General features: G+C 41.3%; 1 protein-coding gene across 2 annotated transcripts; it reads left to right on the top strand.

Annotated features, from left to right (window-relative positions):
* The first annotated feature begins 6 nt into the window (after positions 1–6).
* On the top strand, positions 7–25285 carry PLEKHA8 (pleckstrin homology domain containing A8). 2 transcript variants are annotated; one of them, XM_057365525.1, is made up of 14 exons: positions 7–102; positions 9972–10088; positions 10735–10890; positions 12679–12803; positions 14237–14395; positions 15299–15339; positions 16013–16170; positions 18636–18786; positions 19190–19275; positions 19893–19951; positions 21200–21330; positions 21815–21885; positions 23156–23217; positions 24119–25285. In XM_057365525.1, the coding sequence occupies exons 1-14, from the start codon at positions 63–65 to the stop codon at positions 24314–24316; spliced, it is 1554 nt and encodes a 517-aa protein (XP_057221508.1). In that variant the 5' UTR covers positions 7–62; the 3' UTR covers positions 24317–25285. The 2 variants fall into 2 exon arrangements, with proteins under 2 accessions (XP_057221508.1, XP_057221509.1); XM_057365526.1 differs by having other exon boundaries at positions 18639–18786.
* Positions 25286–26742: the final 1457 nt, after the last annotated feature.

Raw genomic sequence — 26742 nt, forward strand, 5'->3', positions numbered from 1 at the left:
CGGCGGGCGGCGTGACCCCGCCGGGGGGCGGCCGCGCTGCATGGGGCCGGGGACCGGCCGGCATGGAGGGAGTGCTGTACAAGTGGACCAACTACCTGAGCGGTGAGTTGCTGCCAGTGCTCASCCTCTGCGGGACGGGCGCCGTCATCTTCTCATAGATGTATTATGCGAGTCTATACATATATTTATATATATCTTCACTGTCTTTGCTGGGTGAGGGTCAGCGCTGCCCCTTGAGCTCCCCGCGCGGAGCACCAGCCACATTGTCACTGCCCGGCATTTATCCCGGTGCCAGCGCCAGTCTGGGGTTCCCCTCGCCCTCCCCGCGGTAATGGGTTGGGATTTGGGATAGTTCGGATGCCCTGGGTCACAGCTGGAACAGCGAACTTCCCCGTTCTCCACACACCCCCGTGGAACTTTTATTGAGGCGACTCGGGGATTCGGGGGATTGCCAGGGCTGGGAGGAAAAGGTGTTGCCATTCAATCCCACTGGGGGGATTCGGATAAAAAGGCATGCAAAAAAAAATAAAAAAGACAAGAAAAAAGATGGAGAGGGGCTGTCCTGCTAGCTCTAGGCCCAACTTTTAATTTTTTGGGCGTTCCCGTGCCACGGAAGGCTTGACTTCCATGTCCGATTGGAAGCGGCCGTATGTGGCCAGGGTTTGCTCAGCAGAGGTTAAAAGTTATGGGGTCAGAAGCACTGCAGAGATGGGGAGCATCCAGTGCCACCCGTGTTCCTGTGGGATGCCCACTGTYGGATGCCTTGGAGTCGGGTGAGGCAGAGGTGTGTGATTTGGGGTTGCGGATGGGGTCTTGCCAGGTGCRAACCTCTCTGTGGTTTGTTGGAACCGTTTGGAAAGGTTTGGACAGTTTGGAACAGTTTGAAGGTCAGAGAAAAGTAACCACGACCACCTTGACATTGYCAGGTGAGAGTGTTTCTCGGTAGCGTATGTACGAGCGCTGCTGCCTTGCTTGAATTTTTTCCAGAGAGGCTGGAACAGCTGCACCTCYCTGGTTAGCTGGGAAAATGTAGGAAATCAAAACTAAACAAAGAAAAAGCTGAAGCACAAGCGGGTGCTGAATTCTTGTGGTTAGGATGGGAGGGCAGGAGTGATGCATGAGGCTGGATTTATTGCTGTGCTGGAAGATTGCTGTGACTTTTCCCCTTTAGGCAATAGGTGTTCTGGGATGAGAATCAAAATTTGTCAGGTCTCAGTGAATAGACATGGAATTTTTTTTATTGTTAATTATTTGTGAATGCTCTTGAATTATGAAGTCCGTGGAAGTAGGAGCAGTCATGCTTGCCTTTCCTATTTGAATTGCAAACTCTGGCTGTGATATTAGTTCTTTCYCCGTACTAAAAACACCTATGGTTCAGTTGATCTAAAGTTTTATGTGTTTTTCTTTGCATTGCTGAGATGCTGTGGTGTGTTTGGAGCCCTTGTGCTTGGTTKTGTGCCATGGGACCTGGGAATGTGTGTCTCTGGGAAGCAATGCATGTTGTAGACAGCTGGCTGGCATTTGACATTTTAGTGCCCCAGTGTGCCTGTGGTAGGATCACCTGGACTTCTGTTCTGATGGTTAGATGAAGGCTAGGAAGTATACCGTTTTCATAAAAATTCAATTTTCTTTTGCTAGCCATAATGATAAGCACTTCCAATCAAATTACCCTTCATGAAGAAGCATAATGCTTTGCAAAACTCAGTCTAAGTGAATGCAAACTGAAGGAAACTCTTTTCCTTGCATGTAAAATTTGCACCAGCTGAAAACTAGAAGAGGTTTTACTCTTAACAGAGAGAAAATCTGGGATGGAAGATTGAAGCATCTTTCTGATTTCTGTGTTGAAATGTGACTCTTCTAGTAAGTGTGATGGCCAAGGTGACTCTATACCTTTTCTTAGGTTGCAAAAGGTCCATGGTGTGTTGAGAACAATAAATTTGCTGTTCTGCAAGCTAACTGTTCATACTAGTGCTTTCTTTTGCCATAAAATGAAAACTTCCTGCCCTGAAGCCATTACGTTATAAATTTATGTGGAGATGCTAAACAAGATTCATTCTGGAATGYGGTGTTTATTGTAGCAATAACAAAGAGCTGGAGAGAGAGAGAGACAGGAAAGCCTCCTTTCAGTGATTAAGGGAAGTAAGAAGGTTCAACAGGYCATCCAGAGCTGTAGTTCTGCCAGTCTTCTGCCCCCAATATGTTTTTGCTGTTGCTCAAGGTTGACTAATCAGATGCTCTATAGTGTAAATAATGCACACAAAAAGCAGGGAAATTGTGTGTCATCTCTGTATGCCAGTGTGTGCCTGTGCTAGTAACACTGCTGGTATACACATGGACTGCAAGTACTTTTGGCCTTTCCTCCTCAGAATGAGAGATAGGACATTCAACAAAGAGCAAGGGTGAAACTGTAAAAAAGAACTGCTTTTCCTTCTTGCTGTGAGAGAGGAGCTGGTGGGAGTTTGTTGGTAATTGAGTCTTGTCTGGGAATTTTGGTTTTGTAATGTCTTATGTCATTGCCATCATGAGAGGTCAAATCCACATCAGCTCATTTCCTCCCAACTCTTGGGCCGGGAGCTGGATCTGTGTTGTGAATTACATGGTTATTGACAGCAAGAACGTTTCAAAAATAGGAAATGAGTTTGGCTTTCTGTGGGCAAAGGGCAAAGAAAGCACAGCATGATTGCCACCAGTAGAAAGACAGATTAGTTTGCCTTACTGCTTAAACAAGTTATCTTGTTTGTAATAAATTGCACTTGTTTGCTTTATATAGATTAGGATAAATCAAATCAGTATTACCTGGGTTCTGCTTGGAGGCAGGATTTTTCTTCTGGTGTTGATCCTGMACTCACACTGTAGTTTCTATGTGCAGGGTTTCCAGTGCTACTTTGGAAATCTCTGAGTTTAGAAAACTCTGATTTTTAGAGGGTTTTTCTCTCCCCTAATGCAGTGGCGGGCAGGTAGTGATTTCTCAGTGCGTTACTTTTGTTTCAGTTCAAGTGAAGTGTGCCAACTTTGGATCAGATATATATGCACACAGTTCTAGCCTATGAAAATCCATTGGGATCTTGTGTTTGAGGTGTGTGTCCTTTGATTGCTCTTGTCTATGCTTCCCCCACTAAACTGATTAAAACCTTAAGGGAGCAGGGAACTTTGCAAGCAGAATTATCGTTGTCATATAAAATGAGACAGCACTTTTTGTCTTGGGCAAATACATAATTCATCTGCAAACTTCAAATTATTAATCCTCAAAATCCAGAGCAGGGTGACTTAAATCATGCAGGCATGTAAATTGGCCTCAGCTGAGCTTACAGTCGAAGCATGTAATATGATCTTAAAAAATTCCTAGATTTCATCCTCTGCCAAAAGTCTCTATCTGGTGTTAGTTTTGTTTGGTGAAGCTTGTGGGGGCTGGGGATGGGTGTGGAACTATTTTTTCAGCRCCGCTTACTGTGGTAAGTTGGGGTGATAAAAGTGGTACTATATGCCTTCCCTATAGCTCCTCGGTCTGTTGCACTGCCACTGCCTGCAGTCCTGGCTGAGCAGGAACCATTCTGGTGTGGGCAGCATCAAAGCCAGATCCTGGCTGCAGTGTCATAGCGTGACTGATCTCCAGCTGGGAAATGCTGCTTGCGGGATGGAGAAAGAGCGGAGCTGAACTGCCCGTGAAGGCTGCTYTTTGCTGCTTGGAAACTGCCTCCCATGGGACTCTCCGACTGAACTCAACCTGCAATATGTGCTCTTTGTTAAGCATACCTTCTGATTTATAAAATTAATTGATTTAGTCTTTGGAATTTGCCTTGTAAAAGGCATCTGTGATTTTATTTTTTTTTTCTCAGGTTTATAGAATGAGTAAGCTATTGCTGAGAAACAGAGCATGGAGCTGGGGAATATCTCCCTTCAGTGGTGTGTGTGAGAGCTTTGGCACTTTCAAGTTGATTTTTTTTCCTTCTGCTGAAATGCAGTTCRGTTTAGATCTTCAGTGTAGGCACACACTCTACCTGGTATTGCTGGCAGGATTGCTGCTAACTCTGGAAGAGATCATATGGATCAGCTCTTGGCTTTGGGGTTCAAAGGCAGCTTCATCATTAGAAAGAAAAATGATGACTGCTTCCGCTGGCTTGCCTGGTATTTGTTACATGCTCCGTGAAATGGCTTTGATCACTTTTCTTTGCAAAGCTAAGCTTTTCCTGGTGTTTAAATATTCACTTCCTTATTTATTCTGAGTAATTCTGACCCTAAGTAATTAGTCTTCCTGGAGGCATGRTACACTCACCTTCATGCCGTCACTAGTGACGTTGCATCATGACACATACTTTAGTTAGATCTCACCATTTTCCCATATGTAATCATCCCCTCTCAGTTTATTGCTGTACTTTGCAGTCTTTTCAATTTATCCCAAGATACCAAGAGGCAGCACCAAGCAGTAAATTTCAGCTTTCATGTAAAACTTGAAATTAGTGTTGTCTCTAAGGATTCAGAATTCCTTAAAAATTCCTCTACAATTGAGTGTAGAGCTTAGGAAAATGTGAAAAAGCATTAATTCTTGGATCTGGATGCACATGATATTGCTTAGAATGTGTCTGTGTCTTGGGAGTTTAAGAAATCTGGCCTTTTGGGATGAGAGATATGTACACTTCCAGCTGGTAGCAAGTTCTGAAAATAAGTTCCTTTGTTTCCAGAGATGGAGGAATTAATCAAAAATCTCACACTTGGATAAAGATTTGGTTCTAAAAAGCTTTTTATAATTTTCCCCTTCATGTTAGCCTCTGGGTATAGTCCAAGTTCTGATTGTATAAAATTAGAACTCTGGCTTTTGTGGAGGTGGACCTAGACAGCTGAGATTTCTGTTGCCTTCAGGGCTATGGTCTGCCTTCTATTAATGGCTGTAGCTGCTCTCAGAGACCAGGTGTTGGTTTAGATGAATGCCTCAGTCTCAGCCASTTCTGGCTGGGTGAGACTTTTCACACAGGACACTTCACTAGTTAGTTAATTCTCTTYGGATTTTGCTTAATTGYCTTTGTRTGATTTGCCCTTCTTTCTCATGCTTTTCTTCCCTTTCCTTATGTATTTATTCATGCAGCAATCTTGCTTTTGTCCAGCCTTTTTGGAATTGAGTAATGTGCTCACAGTAGAAAAGTTTGAGGCTGCAGGAAGCAAAATCAGTGTCCCTTCTCTCCTCTGTAAGTGTTAGAGCAGTGCTGCAGAGTCTCGATGGTGCAGTGTTCCCTGCCAGGTATGCTGCAGTACCGGTGGCTCTGCATTCAGTGCCTCTGCACTGAAGTGAGTAAGTGATCACCGGGAATGGCTAGGTAGGASAGAAACCAAAGGTGTGGCTGTCTGATGGTGAAGAGATACCATCATGTGGTATCTGTGTGTGCTTACAGAAATTCAGTGTGTTGATTTAGTCTGGCCTGATAACCACCCCGGGGGTCAGAGAGAGAAGCAACTTGTTAGCCGGGGCTGGGAATTATAAACAGAGAAGGAAAACTCCCAGGAGCTTTATATGACTCAAATTAGTGTGTCTGAGCAATGGCCTGTATTATTGAACTTCAGCCTCCACCATGTTCCCCTCTCTGCCCTTCATCCTTTCACTGCATCCCCTTCAAAAACACCTGGTGCATTGTGCTCTCTGTGCCTTGGCTTGTCACTGCTATAAAATCRTTTGCAAACAAACCCAGTTGCCCTGTGATGACAGGATGCTTTTTCAATGCTGCTAACATTGCCCTMATAGTTGTGATTGAAACAAAAGTGGACTTTATGGAACCCCTGTGAAAAAAATCTTTGGGAGAAGGTCATTGTGTTAAAGCCAGTTCCAGCTGTTGCTTCCTTCWCTTGAACCTCTAGTGTCCCTCAAGTGAGTGCTTTAAAAAGTGGTAATGTTGTTAAAGTGCTAAATCTTTGAACTTCGTTACCTTTAGGGACTTTTGGTATTGATTCCTGCTGTTRAAATACACATAATCAGAGTAAAATTGCAATATGGGCGTTTCTAGAAGCTGCTCTCTAGGTGACAGGATAATAGCTCAGAGAAGAGGCATAGATTGTCACACACTGTTGGCTGCCTTTCTGCTGTCCCTCATGGATAAACACTCAAATTATTTTCCTATGGAATTAAGGCTGCAAAATGTTTTCCAGCACTTGGGATTGGCCTTCTCAAAATACTGGGAAGCCTTAGTGGCTGTATAGAAAAAGCAGGCACTAGTTTTGGACACAAAATGCTTATGCCAAGATAAACTTCTAATTGTATTACTTCTATTCCTTGAATGAGAAAAAAAGAGGAAAAGTTCCAAGGTTTGATCTGTGTAAGATGCTTTTTTGCTAATTGCTTTTCCTGACTAGAAACCTGGTTGAGTGGCAGTGCCTTTGCCCTACTAGAGCTGAGTTTTCAGCAGCTCTTGTCCAGCTGTCAGTCACTGACACAGCATTAGGAGAGGATGTGGTGCGTTTACCATTGGGAGATAAAGCTGTGGATGGTGGGACAGTGAACACATGGTGCAGTTTACATTTGCTCAGGGTGTGATGAAACTATGGATATTGCTTGTTCTCACTGTGAGATGGCTCTGACTATCAGGGCACCTCAGGGACATTATTGTGATCCTGTGCAGAAAAACAGAGATCCATCCTGCTCTGCCACCTGCAACTAAGTCTTGGATCTTGCCCTTGTTATAAGCAATAGGAAGGTGATGGAGGCTTTAASTCCTCCTATTAGACAGATGATGATGTAATGTGGAAAGTTCATAATTATCTCCTATCTGTAGTTACAGTGTGGATTAGGGTCAAAGAAGTCCAAGGACTATCTATTGCATAAGTTTTATAAAAACTTCTGAAGCTCAAGAAATTAATAAGCCTAAAGTGTTACATAATCCTCATGGACAGCAAGCAATAATAAAAACCTRGGTGTCTGGCCCTTATGCATTTTAGAAATGCAGCTGGAACTGGCGTCYCTTAATTGCAGCTTGTTTTCCAGGTCATCAGTTTGACTCCTCRAGTATGTAATTCTCCCAGATGGTTTGGCTTTGTGGATGTCTGACATGATCTACATGTCTTCAAATGTTGTTTTTCTTTTCTTCAGGCTTGACACTTTGGAAGGAATGCTGTCTGGAGTCTGAGTTGTATAACATTAAAGTTTGAATTATGTCCARATTTCAACTGTGTTATCAAGAAATGTCAAGTTTGTTCAGTGATAGCTACATCCAGTTTTTCGGAAGTGTTGTGGTGCAAGTAGGCAGATCTTCATTTCTGTGGAAACTTCTGGAGAAATAGTAAATCCTAGCAGGCACAGAYTGCTTAAATATCTGGTTTTGTAGTGGACCATATCAGATCTTACAGGTATTGCAGGCACTAACTGTAAGTTTCACACAGGAATACAATATGTACTTAAACCAGTGTCTGTGAAGTAATCTGAAATATCTTCACTCTCTTCTATGGCTGAGATCTTAATTTACCCATCACTTTTTATTGTGCTTTGCATTTTATTGGGGCCTTTTTATACATGTCTTTCCCAGAAAGGACAGTGTTCAATTTTTACTGCTAATGGCACAGTGCCTCTAAAATGAGATGTTGGAAGTATGAGCTCTCTCTTTTCCTGCTTGTGTCCCACCAATATAAACTGACTTAGTAAATTCTAATTCAAAGTTATGTTAATGCTGGCACAAGACCTTAAAAGGTTCAGCTTTACCTTTCCATATCAAGTGAAGTCTGAATGCTCRGTTCCAAAAATTGCAATATTCCTATGACCATTTGTGGGAGGAAAATAAYGCTGAAGAAGCCCAAGACTTGTGTTCTTGGAAGTGCCTAAGTATCTTTTTTCTGCTTTGTTTTTTGTTATGGTTTTTTTTTTTTTTCCCCTCCATTTTTCACTTGTCTACAAAAGTGAAGCTCCTGTAATTAAAGATTGTATCCTTGTGCAGTGCCCATGATTTGTCAGCCACATGCTATTTTTAGCTGGTTGTTTAGGGTAACCTTCCCATGGCTGCTGACTCAGTGTCAGTGAGTACCAGGTGGTTAGTGCATCTTCTGACAGAACCTTGCTGTGAGTCTTTTTTTTTTGTTTTTGTTTTCCTTTACAATTGTTTTGCTTTTCCTTTCTATTAGTGTAACAATTCTGCTCTGAAAATATATGTTGCTCTAGGCAAAAACTGTCTMTCATAGTCTCTTTAATACATATCTAATAATTAAAGAAGACTTGGCTTCTGCAGAGGTATACAGATAGTTGCTCTGTTCCCCGCAAAAGAACCCAAGAACCAGAAAAACCAACCAAATAAAAGTCTCAACAAAATCTATTRGCTCATAACATATTTTTAACCAGCCTCCAAAGTGATGGAGGCAGAGTGATTTGTRTGTTGGTTAATTGATTGCACTGCCTTTGATTGATGGGATGCAATTTGGTTGGGCATCAGCTGCAATTGTAAGCTGTAGGACCATGGCTGAAATGATTCATGTGCASCAGCAGGATCTCCAGACTGAATTAGAGGCTTGTATTGACTGTGGCACTGTGCATTATTTAAAGAATTGGTTCTGTGCCACTGAGTGTCTGAAGCAATTAACTGCTTCTCTCTGCTGAACAATCACTTCCTTTTTTTGTGAGTTCCCACATATCAATAGTGACTTTTAAGATAGTTTCTTTATTTTGGAGGCAAGACAAATAAAAACCAGTCTTGCTGATTTTTTTTTTTCTCAAATTCTCATTCTTGTGACTTTTTCCCCTCTTCCTATGAAATAAAGTGTTGAGAACACTTTGGCTTTTTTTATGTTTTTATATTCTTCTAGGAAATAATGTAAGAGATGTGGAAGGGTATGAAATAATATCTGTGTTTAGTTTGTTTTCCAGCCACCACACAAGGTTCAGCTATCTATAGACCAGAGTTGTCATTCTCCAATGTGATACCAGTCTGAGCCCAGCCTGGGCTCCTGSAGCACAGTGCTGGTTGGCAGAGCACTGGTGCAGGGGATAGCAGAAGTGAGGCCCCTCTGCCAAAATATCTAGGAGCCATGTGGCCCTCATGGTCTTGTCCAAGYGTTCTTTCCAGAGATGGTCTGCTGGCACAGTGTGGGAGTAGTCAGAATCGCAATCCATTGGACCTGGCYAGGAAAGCTTGTTGCAGCTCAGTAATGAAAGCTGCTTTTCTCCAGTGACGTTGCTGCCTCATTTCTTCTTAAGTTAATGAGCTTGTAGTTTTTAATTAGACATAAATGGCGGCTGTCAGGTCTGTTTGGCTTTATCTTTTCATACTGCTGTAGTGCTTCCAAAAGTAGAAAACAAAGAGAGTCATTTACTTCTAAAGCTGGGCAGCAGGGTGGGCAAAGGTGTACCCAGAACTACTGGTGTGGGTCTAGCCTTGTGTTTTGGTTATTCTCTGGGAAGGTATCCAGAAGTGCAAGTCAGTAATTTAAGACTGTGTTTTTCGTGGGCAGCACAAGGAGTTTCAAGAGCTGTTGAAACTGCTTCAGTGAAAGATGGTATTCAAAATGTTCAGAAATCAACAGATACACTTCTGTTTCCTCCTTCTATTGATTTTAGGAGATTCTTAGCTGTTGTTTTTCAAGATAACCTGACTAGCCTTTCCTTCAAGGGAGGAAGTCTTGTAATACAAGACAGCTGGGGCGGCTTTTGGGAAGAGTGATGAGGTGGGTTGAGCAGTGGTGGAAGGATTTGAGGGGTGGTGAGCTGCGAAGGTGGTTTTGGAAGAGAGAGTGAGTCAGTGATGCTGTGTTAGCAAAACTACTGAAAATGAYATATGGCATCTCAAGACACACACTGCTGTGTGCAGAACAGACATGTAGGTACCAGCAAGCGGGGTTATGGTGTACAACATCCAGGCCTGTCCACAAATCTTACTACTGCTACTTCAAAGGGTTCTTTTTCCAGGGGGACTGAGAATCTTTTGGGCCATATTTGCAAGCAAGTCCCAAGTGAGAGAGGTGGTGGAATTGCAGGGAGARGTGTAACTGAGAAATGAAATTTTGTTTTTCAGGTTGGCAGCCTCGGTGGTTCCTTCTCTGTGGTGGCATCCTGTCCTATTATGACTCCCAGGAAGATGCCTGGAAGGGGTGTAAAGGAAGCATCCAAATGGCTGTTTGTGAAATTCAAGGTAACTAAGATACAGTAACAGCTGCATGAAGTTTGTCCAATAATGTTGCAAGATGAGATTTCAGGTGACAAGAGCTATTTGCAGCTTGATTTCTCTGGTATGTATTCACAGTAATTTGATTTATATGCTAGTTTTTATACCGTAATATTTTGCAAATGTTGAGAGAACTACAAGCCACTAATATCTACATGGATATTCTACATGCAGGTGGGTTACTGTTTTTCATGAGCTATGGTGGCACATCACACAGCATCAAATGACCCCTTATAAGCACAAAGCTGAAGCTARAAACATGAATGATAAACTTCAGTATTAGGTCTGCTCAGTCGTACTGGATTACTCGCCACATCTTTGAGGTTCAATTATGGGCTGAAGCTTGAAAGAAGGGCTTGTCAGAAGATTGTGCCCTTTCCACAAAGGCTGTCAGATTATACTGATCACAAAACTGTCTTTTGTAGCTGTACACTCGTGTGTCCTGTCTATTCCCTATCTGGGAAGAGAAGTCATTAAATGGCAGTGAGGGAAGTTGAGACCATAGATTCCGCCTCTTTCATTACTGTTTGATCTGCCACTTAACACATSTTTTGGGATTTTTGGTTGGGCTGGAAGGGCCAAGGGGCTGGTCTGAAATCTCTGTTGYTTTCAGTTCATCCTGCAGATAACACACGAATGGACCTCATTATCCCAGGGGAGCAGTACTTCTATCTGAAGGCAAGAAATGCAGTTGAAAGGCAAAAGTGGTTGGTTGCACTAGGAACTGCCAAAGCCTGTCTGACTGACAGCAGGACACAGAAAGAAAAAGGCAAGGACACAGTTTGCTGGCACATACTGTTTGCTTTATATTTCCCCATCCTTTCCCTTGTGCATGTACAACTTCAGTGTCAAACCTGTGCTTCAGGCCTTTGGTGCTGCTGAAAGCTAAGCCATGTGGGAACATTAACTAGAAATCTCAGGAACAAATTCTCAGGGCAGGGATTTGAAAACTTCGGCTTTTTCTTAAACTATACTATATAAAAATCATTTGAAAACCATGTGCTGATGGGTTCTGTAAGTACAGTGAATAAGTAGATCCCTGACTAGGGGTCACTGGGATGCAGACTGTACAAGAATATGAGACCCCTGTCTTGTACGGCTTTCTAAATATGATGACCCAGCCTCTCACACCAGCTCTCTTGAGCTTTAGCCTTCCTCACACCCTTTCCTTCCATSTTCTAACTGGGCTGTCTTCTGCACTTTGACAATGCCTCAGCAATTAAGRAAAGGTTTGCACTGGGTTCCAAATCTGTATATTAGTATTCAGAAATTTAAATCTGATCACAGTCAGGCTGTGAACATTAACACACTTACCACTTTGCTTTCAGTAGCAACCTCACTTTCCCCCCAGTGAAAACCCCTCTTGCTTACAAGTGTGGCATTAGTCASAGGTAATTGTGAGGCCTTATGCCCTAACCCTGTGTAACCTCAGCACAGTGACTCTGCAGAAGAAAACAGCAAATTACTAGTGTCCTGAGCAAATGCAGGGTGTGCCAAGCACAAATTATTAGTGTCCTGAGCCAATGCAGGGTGTGGCAGGCACTTCCTTTCCCTGAGGTGAGGATTTACGTCTTCTSTTAACCTTCTGTGTTGTCACAGAAGGCTTTGCACCTACTGGTTCAAACTGAGTCAGAACTGCGCAGAAGATGCTTCTGTAGAGTCCTTCAAAAGTGGGGATCTGATRTGCAGTGCCTAGAAGCAGAAAAGAGTTTTATCTATAAAGTGACATACAGTAGCACAGGTTGAAAAGCTGCTGATGTATTTGCAGAACTAAAYCTAATAGTCTTATTAACAGACAATTTATTTTACAATTCAGGGACTCCAATATCAAAAACATTACTTCTGAAAAATCTCAGATTGACTGTTAGTCTTACTGGATTAGTCTTCTCAGTTCTGCTCTCTGTGTTTCTCAGTACAAGAAACATATGGACATACTGGAGTGAGTCCAGCAAAGGGCTGCTAAGATGATTAAAGGAAMTATCTAGTGAGAGAGCATAAAAAAGATGGAGCCAGAGTCGTCTCAGTGAATGAACAAGAGAAAATATGCATGAATTTAAGTACAAACCACTCCATTGAAGCATAAACAAAAATGATGAAGATGAGAGAGCACTGAAAGATTGCATAGAAGAGGTTGTCTCCATCCTTGGCATTGTTCAAAACCTGACTAAATCTGAGTAATTTGCTCTGACTCTGCTTTGAATGGGGGATTAGGACTAGTTGGTCTCCAGAGGTTTTTTCCAACCTCATCCATTCTATGATTCAAGGATATATATATTAAATTAATCCCTTTCTGTTGGACAGAATGTATCTTTTATATCCAGTGTTTTCATCCCTATCTATCCCTATCATCCCTTTTATATCCAGTGTTTTCGTCTAATCTATCTGTTTCGATAGATAACCCTATCTAAACAGTTCTGTTGCTTTCACCTTAAACTACTTTTTTAAAACAAAGAATATTATATGTAGCGCTTGTCCCATTTAAAAGGCCTGCTTAGACCAAATGTTATGCTTTGCATTGGACACGATAAAKTTAACTTTTCTTTGTTTTCACTTTCAGAGTTCACTGAAAACACAGAAGCCTTGAAGACTAAAATGTCTGAACTTAGACTGTACTGTAACCTCCTTGTTCAGCAAGTGCATAAAACAAAGGAAGCCAGCATTTCTGGTGTGTCAGAACCAGAGGTACAGCTCTGTTTTTGGTTGTAGACCACATCTGTAAAGTCTTGAGCATGTGAACTTCTCTGGGTAGCCAATGTGGTGCTCACTCACAATTATTTAACGTTGCAACCTCCTTCTGCAGAGAACCTGAGGGAAATAAAGCGYTCACACAACAGTTCTTTTTTTAAAGGGAGTATTCTTGTATTGTTGCAAATAACTTGCCCTTTGTTGGAGCAAGTAGCAAGTAGTGAGATAAGATCTGAAATCTATAATCGGGACAGTAACGCCTCTGTAGGTGATCATGTGTTTATAGTGGATCAAAAAAGTAAAAGATCTTTATAAAAAGATAACTTGCAAAAAGAGCACGTTTTTCTGCCTTTGAGTTATTAATATTGTGCTCAGCAAAACACATCCAAAACCCTTAAAAGGTAAAGAGATAATGCAGRCCACAAAAAAAGAGCAAAATTGATATAAATAACTGCCTGGTTAACCTCACTGAAGTTAAAGTTTCAAACCTTGTGCTCTTTCTGAGCCTCATTCAAGAGGGATCTCCTAAAGACAGTGATCTGCCCCTTGCTTTGAAAGAGAAATATGTGCAGAGGGAATGCACTTCCCTTGCTAAAGAAGCTGGTGTGGAGTTCTGGGATGCTTCCAATTGGAGAGAGGGGCCCTCAGGTGCAGAACAAGCAGGCAAAACACCTGAAGGTTAATCATTTGTATGTCCAACCCATCTCTGTAAAGATACCTGATACACTGTTTATGATGAATTAAAAGACAGTCTAGAAGCACGATGTGGTGTACCAATGACTAAAAAGCACTGTTAGAAGTTGCAGCTCACAGGTGTTGACCTGTAATGTAGTGTTTATCCCACTAATATTTATGCATCTGGGGGAAGACTCTCTTTCCCTGATCTTACTGGCATTTAACTGCAAAGATTTATTGCTAAAAGCATTTCAGCATCAATAAATCAGTTTGCAGAGATGAAGAGTATTGTGGTAATGTGATACTTCATTCTGCTTTTTTTTTCATTTACAGTAATTTTTTGTTCATGGGATTTCTGAAATTATTTTCTGCAGATCATTCTGCATCTATTTAATTAGTTTACTTTTCATTTCTCCTGTCAGTGGTGTTTCCTGGAATGCCATTGTGGAATACATCCAGACTTAGTATTTCATACACTTCTAACACCAGTAAGATAAGTAGCTAGGAGGCATTGATTTCAAAACACAGTCATACTGAGCTTGTTGTACTGAGAAGCTGGCAAGAGTGGTAATACTGCAAGGGGACATAGCCACAGTAATATGTGATGCCAGTTCTCTCAGCAGCTGACACACTGAATTTTAATTCATGTTAACCAGAAGTCACAACTCTAGCAGTTGTGGGCTTTRCAGACATAAGTTGCTCCAAATTGATCTTCTGTAGTGAGTCCATTTCTTCCAATTGATTTCTTTCCACAGAATGAGATTGATATGGGAGCTCTGTTGAAATCAACCTGTGACACTTTCCTGAAGACTCTTGAAGAATGTATGCAGATTGCAAATACTGCCTTCACCTCTGATTTACTGCACCAGACCCCACCTGGATCCCCAAATTTAGCAGTTCTCAGAACGAGCAAGGTAATGACCAGTATCATCTTCTCTGAGTCTCGGCAGGGATGCTAATGGGTCATTTTGTCAAAAGTAGGATTTGTAGAATTAGGGAATGCCTTTTTACCCATATCATAGCTACTCTGTTCTTTCTTGTGATTTGCAAGTGAGGTTGGGCCATTTTTTAATAAGCAGTGACCAATCTCTTAATGTCTAATGATAGGTGAAAGTTATTGAGCATTAACTTTCAGGGCCTGTGACACAGTGGTGTTTCACAAGAAGTCACACAGTGGTGTTTCAAAATACCTTGGCTCTACAGCAAGTTTGTCCATTGGGGAGCTCACAGCAATATTTACTCTGCTAAGCTACAGCAGTACTGGGTATGTGCTAATATGCCAGTGGGAGCTGATGTGTTTAGCTTTTTAATGACAAGGGCACTTTCTTGAGCCTTGGCTCCATCACTACATATTCAAAACTGGAGCATCTCTGTCAAACAGGAAGTTAATGTATGTGTAGGAAGGTAGATGCATGACTGCAGTGACTGCAGCTGAGAAATAAGATTGTTTCGCCATRCCTGATATCTAGCCTCATCTTTCTTCTGTTTTTTCAAAAGTTTTTTTTTATTAAATAAAGAGAACATTGCAAAGGGAACTCACTGCTTTGTTTCTTTTCCATAYGCTGTGTGGTGTCTCACTTGACACTTGCTAGCTAGCTTCTGAAAAAAAWCTGATTTTCTTTTCCTTCTTTTTTTCTTTACAATATTGTAATGGTGTAGCACCATTTTCACATTTGTCTGTATACTGCCTCCAGGTCAGAGAATTAGTGAGGGTTTTTTTGCTGGCTCCAACTTGTGTTTAATAAACTGTGAAGTTTGAGAAGCATGATGCAGTCTTCTTGCTTTAAAGAATATTCTCCCCCCTCCATATCTTTCAGGTAAAGCACTCTGTCTTGTCCAGTCACACCTCAACAGAAAGGTATAATAGAAGTCTTTACTGTCAATCTCTTTCTAATCTGTGTTTGGTAGTACCTGTTCTTTCCTTATTGTTACTCTGCTCTTACTGGGTGCAGGCAGAATTGTATCGCTCTGAACTGCCTTGGAAGCAGGGGAAACAAAAGGGCTCACCCCACTTCATGTCTCTTCTGTATCAGCTCTTTCCCCTTCATTTTTCTCTGCAGTCSTCTTGGTGTCTTACTGCTCAGTCACCAGCCAACTCTCCTGCTTCAGTCCTCCTTCCTGCATTTTAGATTCCACTCCATGAGCTCATAAAAATCATTGATGGTGAGCAGACTGATTTGTGGAGTAGGATGTATATTTTAAAGTGGTAATGAGGAGGTAGTCTAGAAGTTATAACACCTGCCTGTGATTTTCTTTTCTGTAATGGTATTTTTGTGATTATGTGCCTTTTTAATAAAGATCATTGTAAATAYACTTGAACTCTGCAAGCTGAGGTTGAGTCTTTAATCCTCTTTGCTRCAATAAGCTCCCTTATTCTTTTTATTATTTTAGACAAGTTCTTTTGCTTAGAGCAGCCTATGGCAGCCTATAACTTCTGTCAACCATTTTTCTCTACTGTTACTTGTGTATATTCACAGGAAGAAGCTTACYAAGCAGTGCTTTATACACGCTTATTCTTTCCCTTTCTTCAGGCAGATGGAATTGAACCCCTGTGAAAATGGCTGTATAAAAGCAGAAATTAACCATCAAGAGCAAACAGTTATTAAAAGTATGGAATGCTTAAACTTGGAAACGAGTGAGGGGAATGGTGATGTTTCCATTGAAGATCATGTAGCAGAGGATTTGGCAGGTACGTATCTGCACAGTCTTTATCCAGGATGATTATTCTATAGCTGTAAATTAAGGAAGGTGTAGGCTCCTTGTGAAACTGCTGACCCCTGACTCCTGGGAGAGGGGATATCTGTCTTTTAGYCTGATACCTGATCCTTGCAAGTTTTCACAGCACAGCTCCCGCTGCCTTTGTGGATGGCTAACTTGGGACTGAATTGGGAAGGAAATAAAAAATTCTTGTTTGGACGAGTTGAGGCCCTCCAGATGCTGATTAATGTGCGTAACAAAACAGCCTGGCRGACCTGAGCTCTCCTTGCACTGTGGACAGACATGTTGTTCCCTGATAGTATGTWGGGCTGCAGTGTCAGAAGGGGCCATGGAAGCTTTGTGTGCCTGTCTGGGGGGGCTTGAACTTTTAGTCACTCTTGATTGCTCTGACAAATGTTTAYGTAAAATTAACTATTTTTCTGCAGCTGAGTATCCTAGAAAGTATCTTACTTCTTCCTTTACCTTAGCAATAATGGGAAGCTTAGATTTGTGCATGACTTSAGTAAAATACTGTTGAATTAATTTGATATAAAATTCCCTCCAATGCAGTTATGTTGTTAAGGGCTGCTGAACTTAATTTGGATAACTGCTCATGTAACATTTTGCTCATCCTGTTTATTGGACTGTACTGTTCTCGARCAGTGGTTTTCTCTGCCTGGCTATCATTCCAAAACATAAATATGCAGTCATTGAGTCAGCAGAAGTTTATAAGCTCAAGTTAATGATAACAGTGACTTTACCCTTATGGGTTCTGTTTGGAGTTTTTCCCATTTTTGCAAGTTCCTGCAGAATAACACACACGTGTCACCGTTTAGCATAATATCTCAATCAAACAGCACTAAAGCAAGAATGTCAATTCAAGTCAAGTTGTTGGTGTCATTTAGCCACTGTTGCTCCTGTGAACAAAAGAGGCTACCCCCTGTAAGGTACACTCATTTGAGCTCCAGAGGTTTACTGTCAGTATGGGTTGAAATTAGGATGTGCAGGGCCATGCGTTTAGGATGGGCTGACCCAATCAGCTCATGGGCTTTGTCTCGCTGTTGGCTGTATCAGGGTGCTCCCTGTGACCCCAAGAGCTCTGCCCTGTCTTTCCCTCTCTCTCYCCTTTATTAAGAGCAGTCAGTTTTTAAAAGGGCTCAAGCACTTGAGTCCCATAGCAAAATTCTCTATGTCATTTAGGGCTCACAGTGTTTGAGTTTGACATTTCAGAGGACCCTGGGTTTTTGCATAGCACTACTGCATAGYCATTACAGACTTGGGCTGTTTCTCTGCTCCCAAGCCTGTGTGGCTTAGTGAAGGACAGATCAGTAACGTCACTCAAGTTCCTTGACAGAGAAAAGGAACTTCATTAACTTTGCTTGTGTGTGTCTGAGGCCATTTTTATTCTGCCTTGGGGATGATRGCTGGTCTCATTGCTCTTACTGGGTATGAAGGGCTTTTTTCACCCAGCACCAGGTTTATTCAGTGGTTCTGCAGTAGGGATTGCTGCAGGTCTGCTTTCAGGTGTCACTTGAAGGAAGAGAGTTCCTTGCAGCTTGATCCCTTCAGCCACAAGCTCAATTCCACTTCAGGTCTCTCTCTAATCCTCACTGACACTTGAAAGTATTCCTTTCCTGGAGCGACAGGTTCCCTGGGAAATCTTGAGTACTAGTTTGACAGTCTGGAAGCAAGATGGGCTGTAGCTATAGCTTGTATGTTGCAGGTGCTGTGAATCATTTTTGCTTCTTGACTTGTTCTCTGAAGTTCTGCATAAGGTCAGAAGGTCTTACCACATGTGGGATGTATAAGAAAGGTTTTGTCTTTCCTTTGTCTTCCTTGTATGTGAAACAAATGTACCCTATTGATGGCCCTAAAGAAGAAATAAAATAGACCACAGTGGGGAAGAGGYACCTGGAYCTTTTTCTGAGAGACTTTAAAGACRTTCATAGAAATCAGGGAGAACATAGCAGCCTTTGATGTCATACAAGTGTCCATCTAAAATTACCTRTCAGAAGGAGCAAACATCACTATTACTCTTTTGCTTTTGAAAACGCACTGTGCCACTTTAACAATACTGGGAAAGTTACAATTGTGTGAAAAATAATCTTCCTTTCAAGGAGATGAGTCTGCTCCCTGCTGCACCAGATCACTTATTCAATGCTCTCCTCCTCACAGGATTGTCCTTGCTGAGGTTGTGTGGGCTCACCTGTACTTCAGCCTGATGCTTGGTCTATCTGATTGAAAGAAATGGTTGGGGGGAACTGGTTGAAATGTGGTCTGAGCACCTAACAAACCTGTGGTGAGAGCTGGTGGTGGCAGGGATGCTTTTAAACTTTCATGATCCACATATCCAAGTGCCTTCCTTCAAATAGAAAGGCATCTTGATGAACAGGCATAACAATATGGGTATGTGACTGGTGTTTTTTGTGTTTCTTTTGTTTCCTATAAATGTTGAAGAAGATGGAGAAGACAAGCTGCAAGCTGTAGAAAGCTGTGGTGCCCACAAATTGCTGCAGTCGGAAACAAATTCTTTAAGTGGACTGACTCTATGTGAGGGAGAAAGAAATGAAAATGACTGTCCCACTTTCTTCAGTGTCATGAGCAATAGGTAGTACAGATTTCAATTAAAAGTATTATTTAAACTTTGTTAAGCCTTTAATTGACTTACTTTTATAACTTTTCTGTAAAGCTGTATTTACTGAGATCATTTACCAAGACTCCCTATAGCACAGTAATTGGAAAAAGATACCTTTTGTAAAATTAGCTGTACAGAGTGAAGTGGGAGGTGTTTTCTTGTTTGTAATTGCAAGCCTTGCTTGCACACCGCCCAGTGTGTGTCCTCTGCAGTCAGTTCCTTTAACGTAGTGAAACAAAAAACGTGTTGGTGGTTTCAYGTCTATAAATTTTACCTCTATGCAAATGACTTGGACAGGAAATCTAATTTTGCTTTTAGAAGTTACACAAAAGGAATTGTTCAAGTAACAATATTTTCTGCTTGTCCTGGACACCAGGTTCAGTGATATTGAGCTTCGGGAGGAAGAAGGCATACCAACAGAGGAGTTCCTGGAGTCATGTTATGCAATTGTGCCTGTTCTGGGTAAGCAGCTTCTTTTCTTCTRACTGCTTTTGACTGCTGCTAGCAGCAAGCAAAGTGGGAGCAGTTGCGTTGGAAAACTTGTTTCTTCACTGAAGTGATATAGTAGAACCAGTACTARCAGAATCAATTTGACTGGTTTCTTACCCCTTTGCTTTAAAGAGGACCACTCTCATTTAGATGGGACCCACATAAAAGCTGTTTGGGAATCTAGGTATCTGTATGGAACAGCAATTTCTCTCCCTCAAAAGAGCAGCACAGATCTCTTACAGTCTAGTACAGCTGGCAGCACACTGTCAGCTGTACTTTGATTTTTCCAGAGACTTTGATCTCCAGCTGGCACAGTCCCCCCGCCAGCTTGAYCCCTACATCCAACAGTGGATGTGAGGTCCCTGTGAGGACCTTTTGAAGACTTTTGAATTGGAGGTGAGAGTATTTTAACATCTGTAGCAACTGAGGTGGATTGGTTCTACACCAGAGAAAAACATCCGTTTGTCATTCATTTAGTATTCTCCTGCCATTTAGAAGGATTGTTAAATGAGTACATGAAATTAATTGTTACTAAAACATGGAAACTGGAAAAAGATAYAATTTTAAAATATGGCCTTTTTTTTCCCTAGACAAGCTGGGACCAACTGTTTTTGCTCCAGTTAAAATGGATTTTGTAGGCAACATCAAGGTAACAGCTTAATTCTGGCACTGATTTTTGTTTTTTAACCAAAATATCTATTTTAGATATTAGTGCTTAAGAATCTTTGTGGTAGGAGTCAATAYTGGAAGGCTATTTAATATTTGRTAATGTTACCATCTGTCAGATCAGWGCACTGAAATGCCCCTAATTCTGTTCTGACAGTACATGCTGTGTCTAATAAATCCAGTTGTGTGCAAACTTGTAAAATACTTGATTGACTGCCAAGTAAAGCATCTGTTACACCCAATGAATGTGACTTTCATTCTGAGCTGTATAGGTTATAAGTCATGATGTGATGTTAGCAATGTTGACTTTAAGCTGTAAAATAAATGGAGGATGGGGGAAAAAAACCCTTTGCTTATCCAAGAAGGAGGAAGTTACTGCTTTAAGAAACTGTTTCTCAGGAGACTGGGGCAGACCATGCAGGCTTGGTTCTTGTTCTGGAAGTAGTTTCAGCTTCAGGAGCCTTCCAAAAAGGTTTGAAATACCAGTTGTGAGACAAAATGTATTCATAGTGAGGCTTTTAGTAGCATTTTCTTTCAAGACAAAAAAAAAAAAAACAAAAGCAAAACGTATCTTCTGAGTGTATGCTAAGGAGCATTGTATCCAATCAGATTCGTTTGGATGCTTATCTTACAGAAGGTAGTAGCCACTGGAAAACTAAAAATAGCAAGAGAAAAGAATGCTATTTCAAAAAATAAAACACAGAATATTTGTTGTAAGTGATAAACAGCTACTCCTTTTACATAGAAGAAAAATCTGTTTTTTCCTTATATGTTATCTCTCTTATTTGTGTGTGGAGTGGTGTATAGAAACTTGGGARTAAAACCACATCGGCATGCTGAGGACTGCTTAGTGTAATTGAGAGTTTACATTTTAGCAGTGGTCAGAAGATAATTTTGTTTGTAGTTGAAGCTCTGGGCAAATGGGACCTTGCTTACTGAGCAGTTTGAGTTAACTTTTTTCCTCCAGTGGGGAGGATATCATGTGAACTTCAAGCATTTTGTTGGACAGAAATGGTAGTTCCCATGTAAATTTTTGACTGAGATGCTTTATTTTGGTTGTGTTAGCCAGATGTGTCTGAGATGTGCCCTGTTACAGCCTGCTCAGTGTGTGATTCCTTGAGAAATCTGTAGTAGCTCTTAGCAGGAAAGAGTCCTGGTAAATGGGTGGTATTTATAGGACAGGCCCCTGTTTGGTGTTAAATACCTAAAGCTTTGCCTATTATATTTCCAGAAAATAAACCAGAAATTCATAACCAACAAAGAAGAATTTGATACCCTTCAGAAGATCGTGCTCCATGAAGTGAACGCAGGTGTAGCACAAGTTAGAAACTCTGCTACAGAAGCTCTCTTGTGGCTGAAAAGGTAATGGCCTTRGATCTGCCTGCACTGTCAACTGCTGGTGCAATGAGGGGCCTTTCACCAGTGCAGGCTTATGTACATGGAGTAGACTGGTTATGTTCCATAGGCTGCATCAATTCAGATTGGCCAGGTTCAAGATTAATGTGCTGTCTGTGGTTGTTTCACTGCAACTTTGCCAAAAGGCCTGAAAAAATATCACAGGCAAACTTTTTTTACTATAAAAGTGAAGTTGCAGTGAATGACTGATCTCAGTGGGCCAAGGCATCAGGCAGATGGTTTCAGGCTGCAGCAGAAATATTTGGCARAGTGTCTTTACTTTGGACTGGGGGAGAGGTGGCTGCATTTTTTTGTTCAGATTGACAATGGTTCTTAATTCTTAGTTTTATTGCACTCTGAGTTGTATTGCAACTTTGGAGGCTTTGTTGCACTTTGTGTTACTTTGTTATAAACATAATTTTTTTTGTATTTCATGGGTTCATCCTGACAGAGGCYTAAAGTTTTTGAAAGGGTTTTTGACAGAAGTGAAGAACGGGGAAAAGAATATCCAAACGGCTCTGAGTAAGTGCCAGTTGCTTTATTCCTCATGTGCTTCTCAGTTTACATATTTGGCTACTTTCTTCCTTGTTTAGAACCTTTATTTTCATTTCTTCAGTGACTGATGACGCAAATAGTCTCTAAGACATAAAATTTTCAAAAACTGCAGGTTTTTTTAAATGCATGCCTTGAGGTGGGTTACTAGATAACTGGTGAACRTTAATTTATTAGCAGAAAAAATTCCTCTAATTGGCATACTTTTGGCAGAGGAGACAGTCATATCTTAGGGAAACAAGTGCTTTGACTCATTCAAATTTCTCTACTGGTTTGCAGTGGGAGTGCTCCCAAATGTATAATTGCTGTTTTGTTAGTTTTCTAGTTCCTTGTGTGATTGGCCATTATTCTTTGAAATCACCTCTTTGCCAGTACAGCTGTGAATTGTCTGCATCAATTAGAAGGGCAGTTGTAATGGAGAAGAAGGATTTTTTTCCAAGTACACAATTGGTGACACTTACTTTGTCAGGCTACTGGCCCCAAGTACAAAACAAAATACAAACCCCCCATAGACTTAACTTGGTTACTCCTAAGTAAGACTCTCTCTATATGCACGCAATCTAATGTTATAATAATCCTTTGAACCAATTTTGAAACGGCTTTTTTTTTAAAGCTTTTTATTTTAGTTTCTTTTGCACAGTGAAGCAGTTGCCTTATATGATTTGTAAAAAGAAACTATTACACTGAAGCATGTAGCAGCTCTTGGAAGTGAGACTGTAAATACACTGCTACCAGATGTGATTGTTAAACACCATGGAAAGTCAAGGCACTTAGTTGACCTTCTGAGTCTGAAGGCTTCAACACTGAATTACTCTTTGAATTGCTTTGTATCTGCAGCTATCATGCTGCTGGCTTTTCCCCACTTTTTCATTCCCTTTCTTCCCCTGAAAAGCTATTCTCTATCTATATTGCCAGYGCAGCTTTGGTTTGCTGTTGAAGTTTCACTCCATACAGTATTTTCTCAGACTTTACATTTGCCTTCGTGTCTGTTAGAACACTTACTCGCCGTGGATGAATGGAAGGAGTTTTGACAGCAGAGCTGAGACCCCAGTGTAGAAATCCCAAATCTGTCATCTCCTTTCAGTCATAACTTCAGTACTCAGAAACAGCCATTCTTAACGTTTAGTGGCAAGAATATACCCTCAAATAGTCATTTCTAAGCTCTGCGTTCTCTTTGTGATGCAAACTTAAAACTGCCATATATACATATGTCTTGGTTTGGGTTTTTTTTTCCTTTAAGACAATGCTTATGGAAAGACTTTACGGCAGCACCATGGCTGGGTTGTCCGCGGAGTCTTTGCGGTAAGTATTTATCTTGGCTGGGGGTYTTGTTCATGTGATCTTAGGTTGTGTGTAATTGATAAACTGTGTTAAAATTCTAAACATTAAAATGAACAGATTCCTTTGCCAGACCTTATTTTCAAAGTGAGGATTGGGGTTTTCACTCTGTTTAGTACTGGACTTTCAGGCTGGAGCCTGCTTTCTAGAGTTGACACAGACAGATTGCACTTGCATGCACAGTTTTTTAATTATGTGTTTTTGAGCACAGTCTTGCAAGGCTGTTAGATGATAAAAAGAAGGTTTGAGGTTTCTTTTTTGAAGAAAAGATTGATCTCTCTTTGAATATGGTGAGCATTCAGAAAGGGTTACCAAAGTGCAGGGAGTTGAAGTGGAATATATTGGCTAGAGGAAATTTYTCGTCCTGTCTGGCAGCTCCCCCTTGTGTTTGTCAGTGGAAAATTATCACTGAAATTACAAAAGGAAAAAGGAAAACCTCATCCAGGCAATCATGACTTTGACTGAGAGAAGCAGAAATATTGGAGAGAACCTTCTAAAGAGCATTTTGAGAATTGTGTGCAACACTGCGTTGGGACTCCCCTAACAAACTATACTTTATTTGGGGTTTGTATGTAATTAATTCCTAATGTATTAAATTTATTTATATAAAATATGCTGCACAGACACTTTCTAAAAATCATCTCTGAAGATGTTTTAAACTAGGAATCTACAAAAAATAATAGCAAATAAATATTTCAAAAATTTAACCTCCCTTTTAGTTAAAATTCTTAGCACATGCATGTACACAAAATGAAAGCTATGCAGTCTAAGTGCAAAGAGGGAAGTCTTAGAAGCTTTTCGTGGCTTTAGTTGTTTCTTTTCCATTTCTGTTTTGCAAATCTAAAATCTTTGTTTCCTCTCCCAGTTAGCTTTAAGGGCAGCTCCAACGTATGAAGATTTTGTGGCAGCTCTGTCTGTAGATGAGTGTGATCCTCAGGAAGAAGCATTTTACAAAGGAATGCAGAGGGACCTCAACATTTACTTACCAGCCATGGAAAAGCAGCTAAATATCTTGGACACTCTCTATGAAGTACATGGTTTGGAGTCAGATGAGGTGGTATGACTACAGCGAGACCACATCTTAAAAATTCAGGGACTKTGTCTGTTAAAGATTTCTTCCATTTTGGTTTTGGGACATTGTTTCTGTTCATTGTATATTTTCAGATGGGAAGGGGTTTTGAGTGTTTTGGGGGAAGGGTATGTGTGATTTTCATCTTTTTGTTACGCTTGTGTTGCGGTTAAATGCGGAGGTACTGTCTCTCTTTGGGTCTTAACTATGTCTGTGATGAATGTTTTTGACTGTCTCTTCTGCTTGTGCACTTCCTCTTCACCTCATAAAAGTAACAGAGCARAATTTGGCCTTTGCTGCCGTACCTGAGGAGAGACCTGCACATGCAGCAGAGCTGTTGGGTTGTCAACACGGCACCCAGGCAAATGCTGCTGGCTCTGTCTCTCCCATTGCCTGTGCCCACTCCCTGCCATGGTGTAGGAGGATAATGAGAGTTAYTGTTACTCTGGTAGCAGAGGAGAAGGACAGCTGAAAACCATCTTAGAATGTGGTTAGTTCATCCCTCAAATTGGGTTGAAGCTTTTCAATGCAAATAGTTAATATATTTGCATTGCATAAGTATTTATTAAGCATTTTAATCCAAATATTACAGAGATCTTCACCACARGTGTATGTGGCTGGTGGTCTGAGCATCCCCAAGATCTAGCCTTTGAAACAGGGTGTTGTGTTCCCTGACCAGCTCCCGGGATGTAATATGGCTTCCCTGCCAGCTCCTGCTAGTGGACCACAAGTTTGCTGCCATAGACTGAGCCCAGCTTATTTCAACAGTGCTTTACACAAGCATTTGAAAATCACATTCATTATCCTGGCTTATTAAGGTTTAGGAGGGGTTTTCTGGTTTAGGTTTTAGGAGTTTCTTCAATCAAATTCATGCAAAACTGTAATATTTGCTTTCAAATTGAGTACAGCCAGCAGTTTGAAAAGCAGATGTCATTAAAATCCTTTCTAGACTGTCATGGGCAGAAACTTCCTGAAAGTGGACATTAAATGAGTGAAGTGTCGGGGAAGATAGAATTTGTGATGGAGCTATTATACATTGAACAAGTTACAAATCTTGAATTTTGAAACTGTTTGGAAGTGACTGAAAATTAGGAGAGTTAGATTTGCCCTTTTTCCTATTTTTTTGATACAGATAAAAATGTGTTCCTTAGCATTGCTGCTATTAAAAATAATAAAGTCCTTTTAGCTGGTGATATGGTTAGGGACAAAATTTATAGTTGTGTTGATGATCAGTAGGCTGTCTGTGAATTACTGACTCCCATTCAAGACATAAGCAGGTCTCTGGCTTCAGATGGTCTTTCTTTGTACAAAGAGCTGAGTTTAACTCACATGTGGGAGGGGAGAAGACTGTGCTGGTGAGGTACTCTGAATTAGTGAGTTTTCATAAATACAGAAGACAGTGTTGCCATACAGAAGTAGTGCTGTCTTTTGCTAAGCTAAAAACAGTGCTGTCAGTAAAGTGAATGTACTGCAGACCTGCTGCCCTGCATTGCTCTGTGACAGGAGCCTCTGCACACTGAATACTTGATCCTTTCTAAAGAACCTAGCATTGTGAGCTTTAAGAAAAGCATATGATACTTGAAGAAAAGGCCTAAATCAGACTTACTGTAATAAAAAAAAGATACCAAGACTCTAATGAGACATTTCATAGAATCATAGAATATGCTGTGTTGGCAAGACCCAAGGAATCAGGATCATCAAGCCCAAYTCCTGGCCCTGCATAGATCAGCCCAAGAATCCCACCATGTGCCTGAGAGCATTGTCCAAGAGCTACTGGAACCCAGACAGGCTTGGTGCTCTGACCATTTCCCTAGGAAGCCTGTTCCAGTGTCCAGTCACCCTCTGGGTAAAAAACTTTTATCTGGTATCCAACCTAAACCTCCCCTGACYCAGCTTCRTGTCGTTTCCTTGAGTCCTGTCACTGGTCAGGAGAGTGAAGAGATCAGTACTTGTTCCYCTGYRTCCCTTCGTGAGGGTGTTGAGACCACAGTGTGGTYTCTCCTCAGTCTCCTCCAGGCTGAACAGACCAAGTGATCTCCTCATAAGGCTTCTCCTCCAGACCCTTGACCATCCTTGTGGCCCTGCTTTGGGCACTCTCTAACAGCTTGATGTCTTTTATACATTGTGGCACTCAAAACTGCCCCCAKCACTCGAGGTGAGGCCACCCCAGTGCAGAGCAGAGCAMGACAATCCCCTCCCTTGCCMGGCTGGCAGTGCTGTGYCTGATGCCCCCAGGACACAGTTGGCCCTCCTGGCTGCCAGGGCATCTGCTGGCTCAGATTCAGCTTCTCACTGATGAGGAACCCCCAGTCTCTCTGCATTGCTGCTCTCCAGCATCTCAATTCTCAGCCGATGCACACAACCAGGATTGCCCTCTCCCAGGTGCAGAATCTGGCAYTTGTCCTTGATAAMTTTCAKGC

The sequence above is a fragment of the Malurus melanocephalus genome, unplaced genomic scaffold (assembly GCF_030028575.1).
Source record: "Malurus melanocephalus ecotype Western Australia unplaced genomic scaffold, MMel_1.1 scaffold_53, whole genome shotgun sequence".
NCBI classification, from domain to species: Eukaryota; Metazoa; Chordata; class Aves; order Passeriformes; family Maluridae; genus Malurus; species Malurus melanocephalus.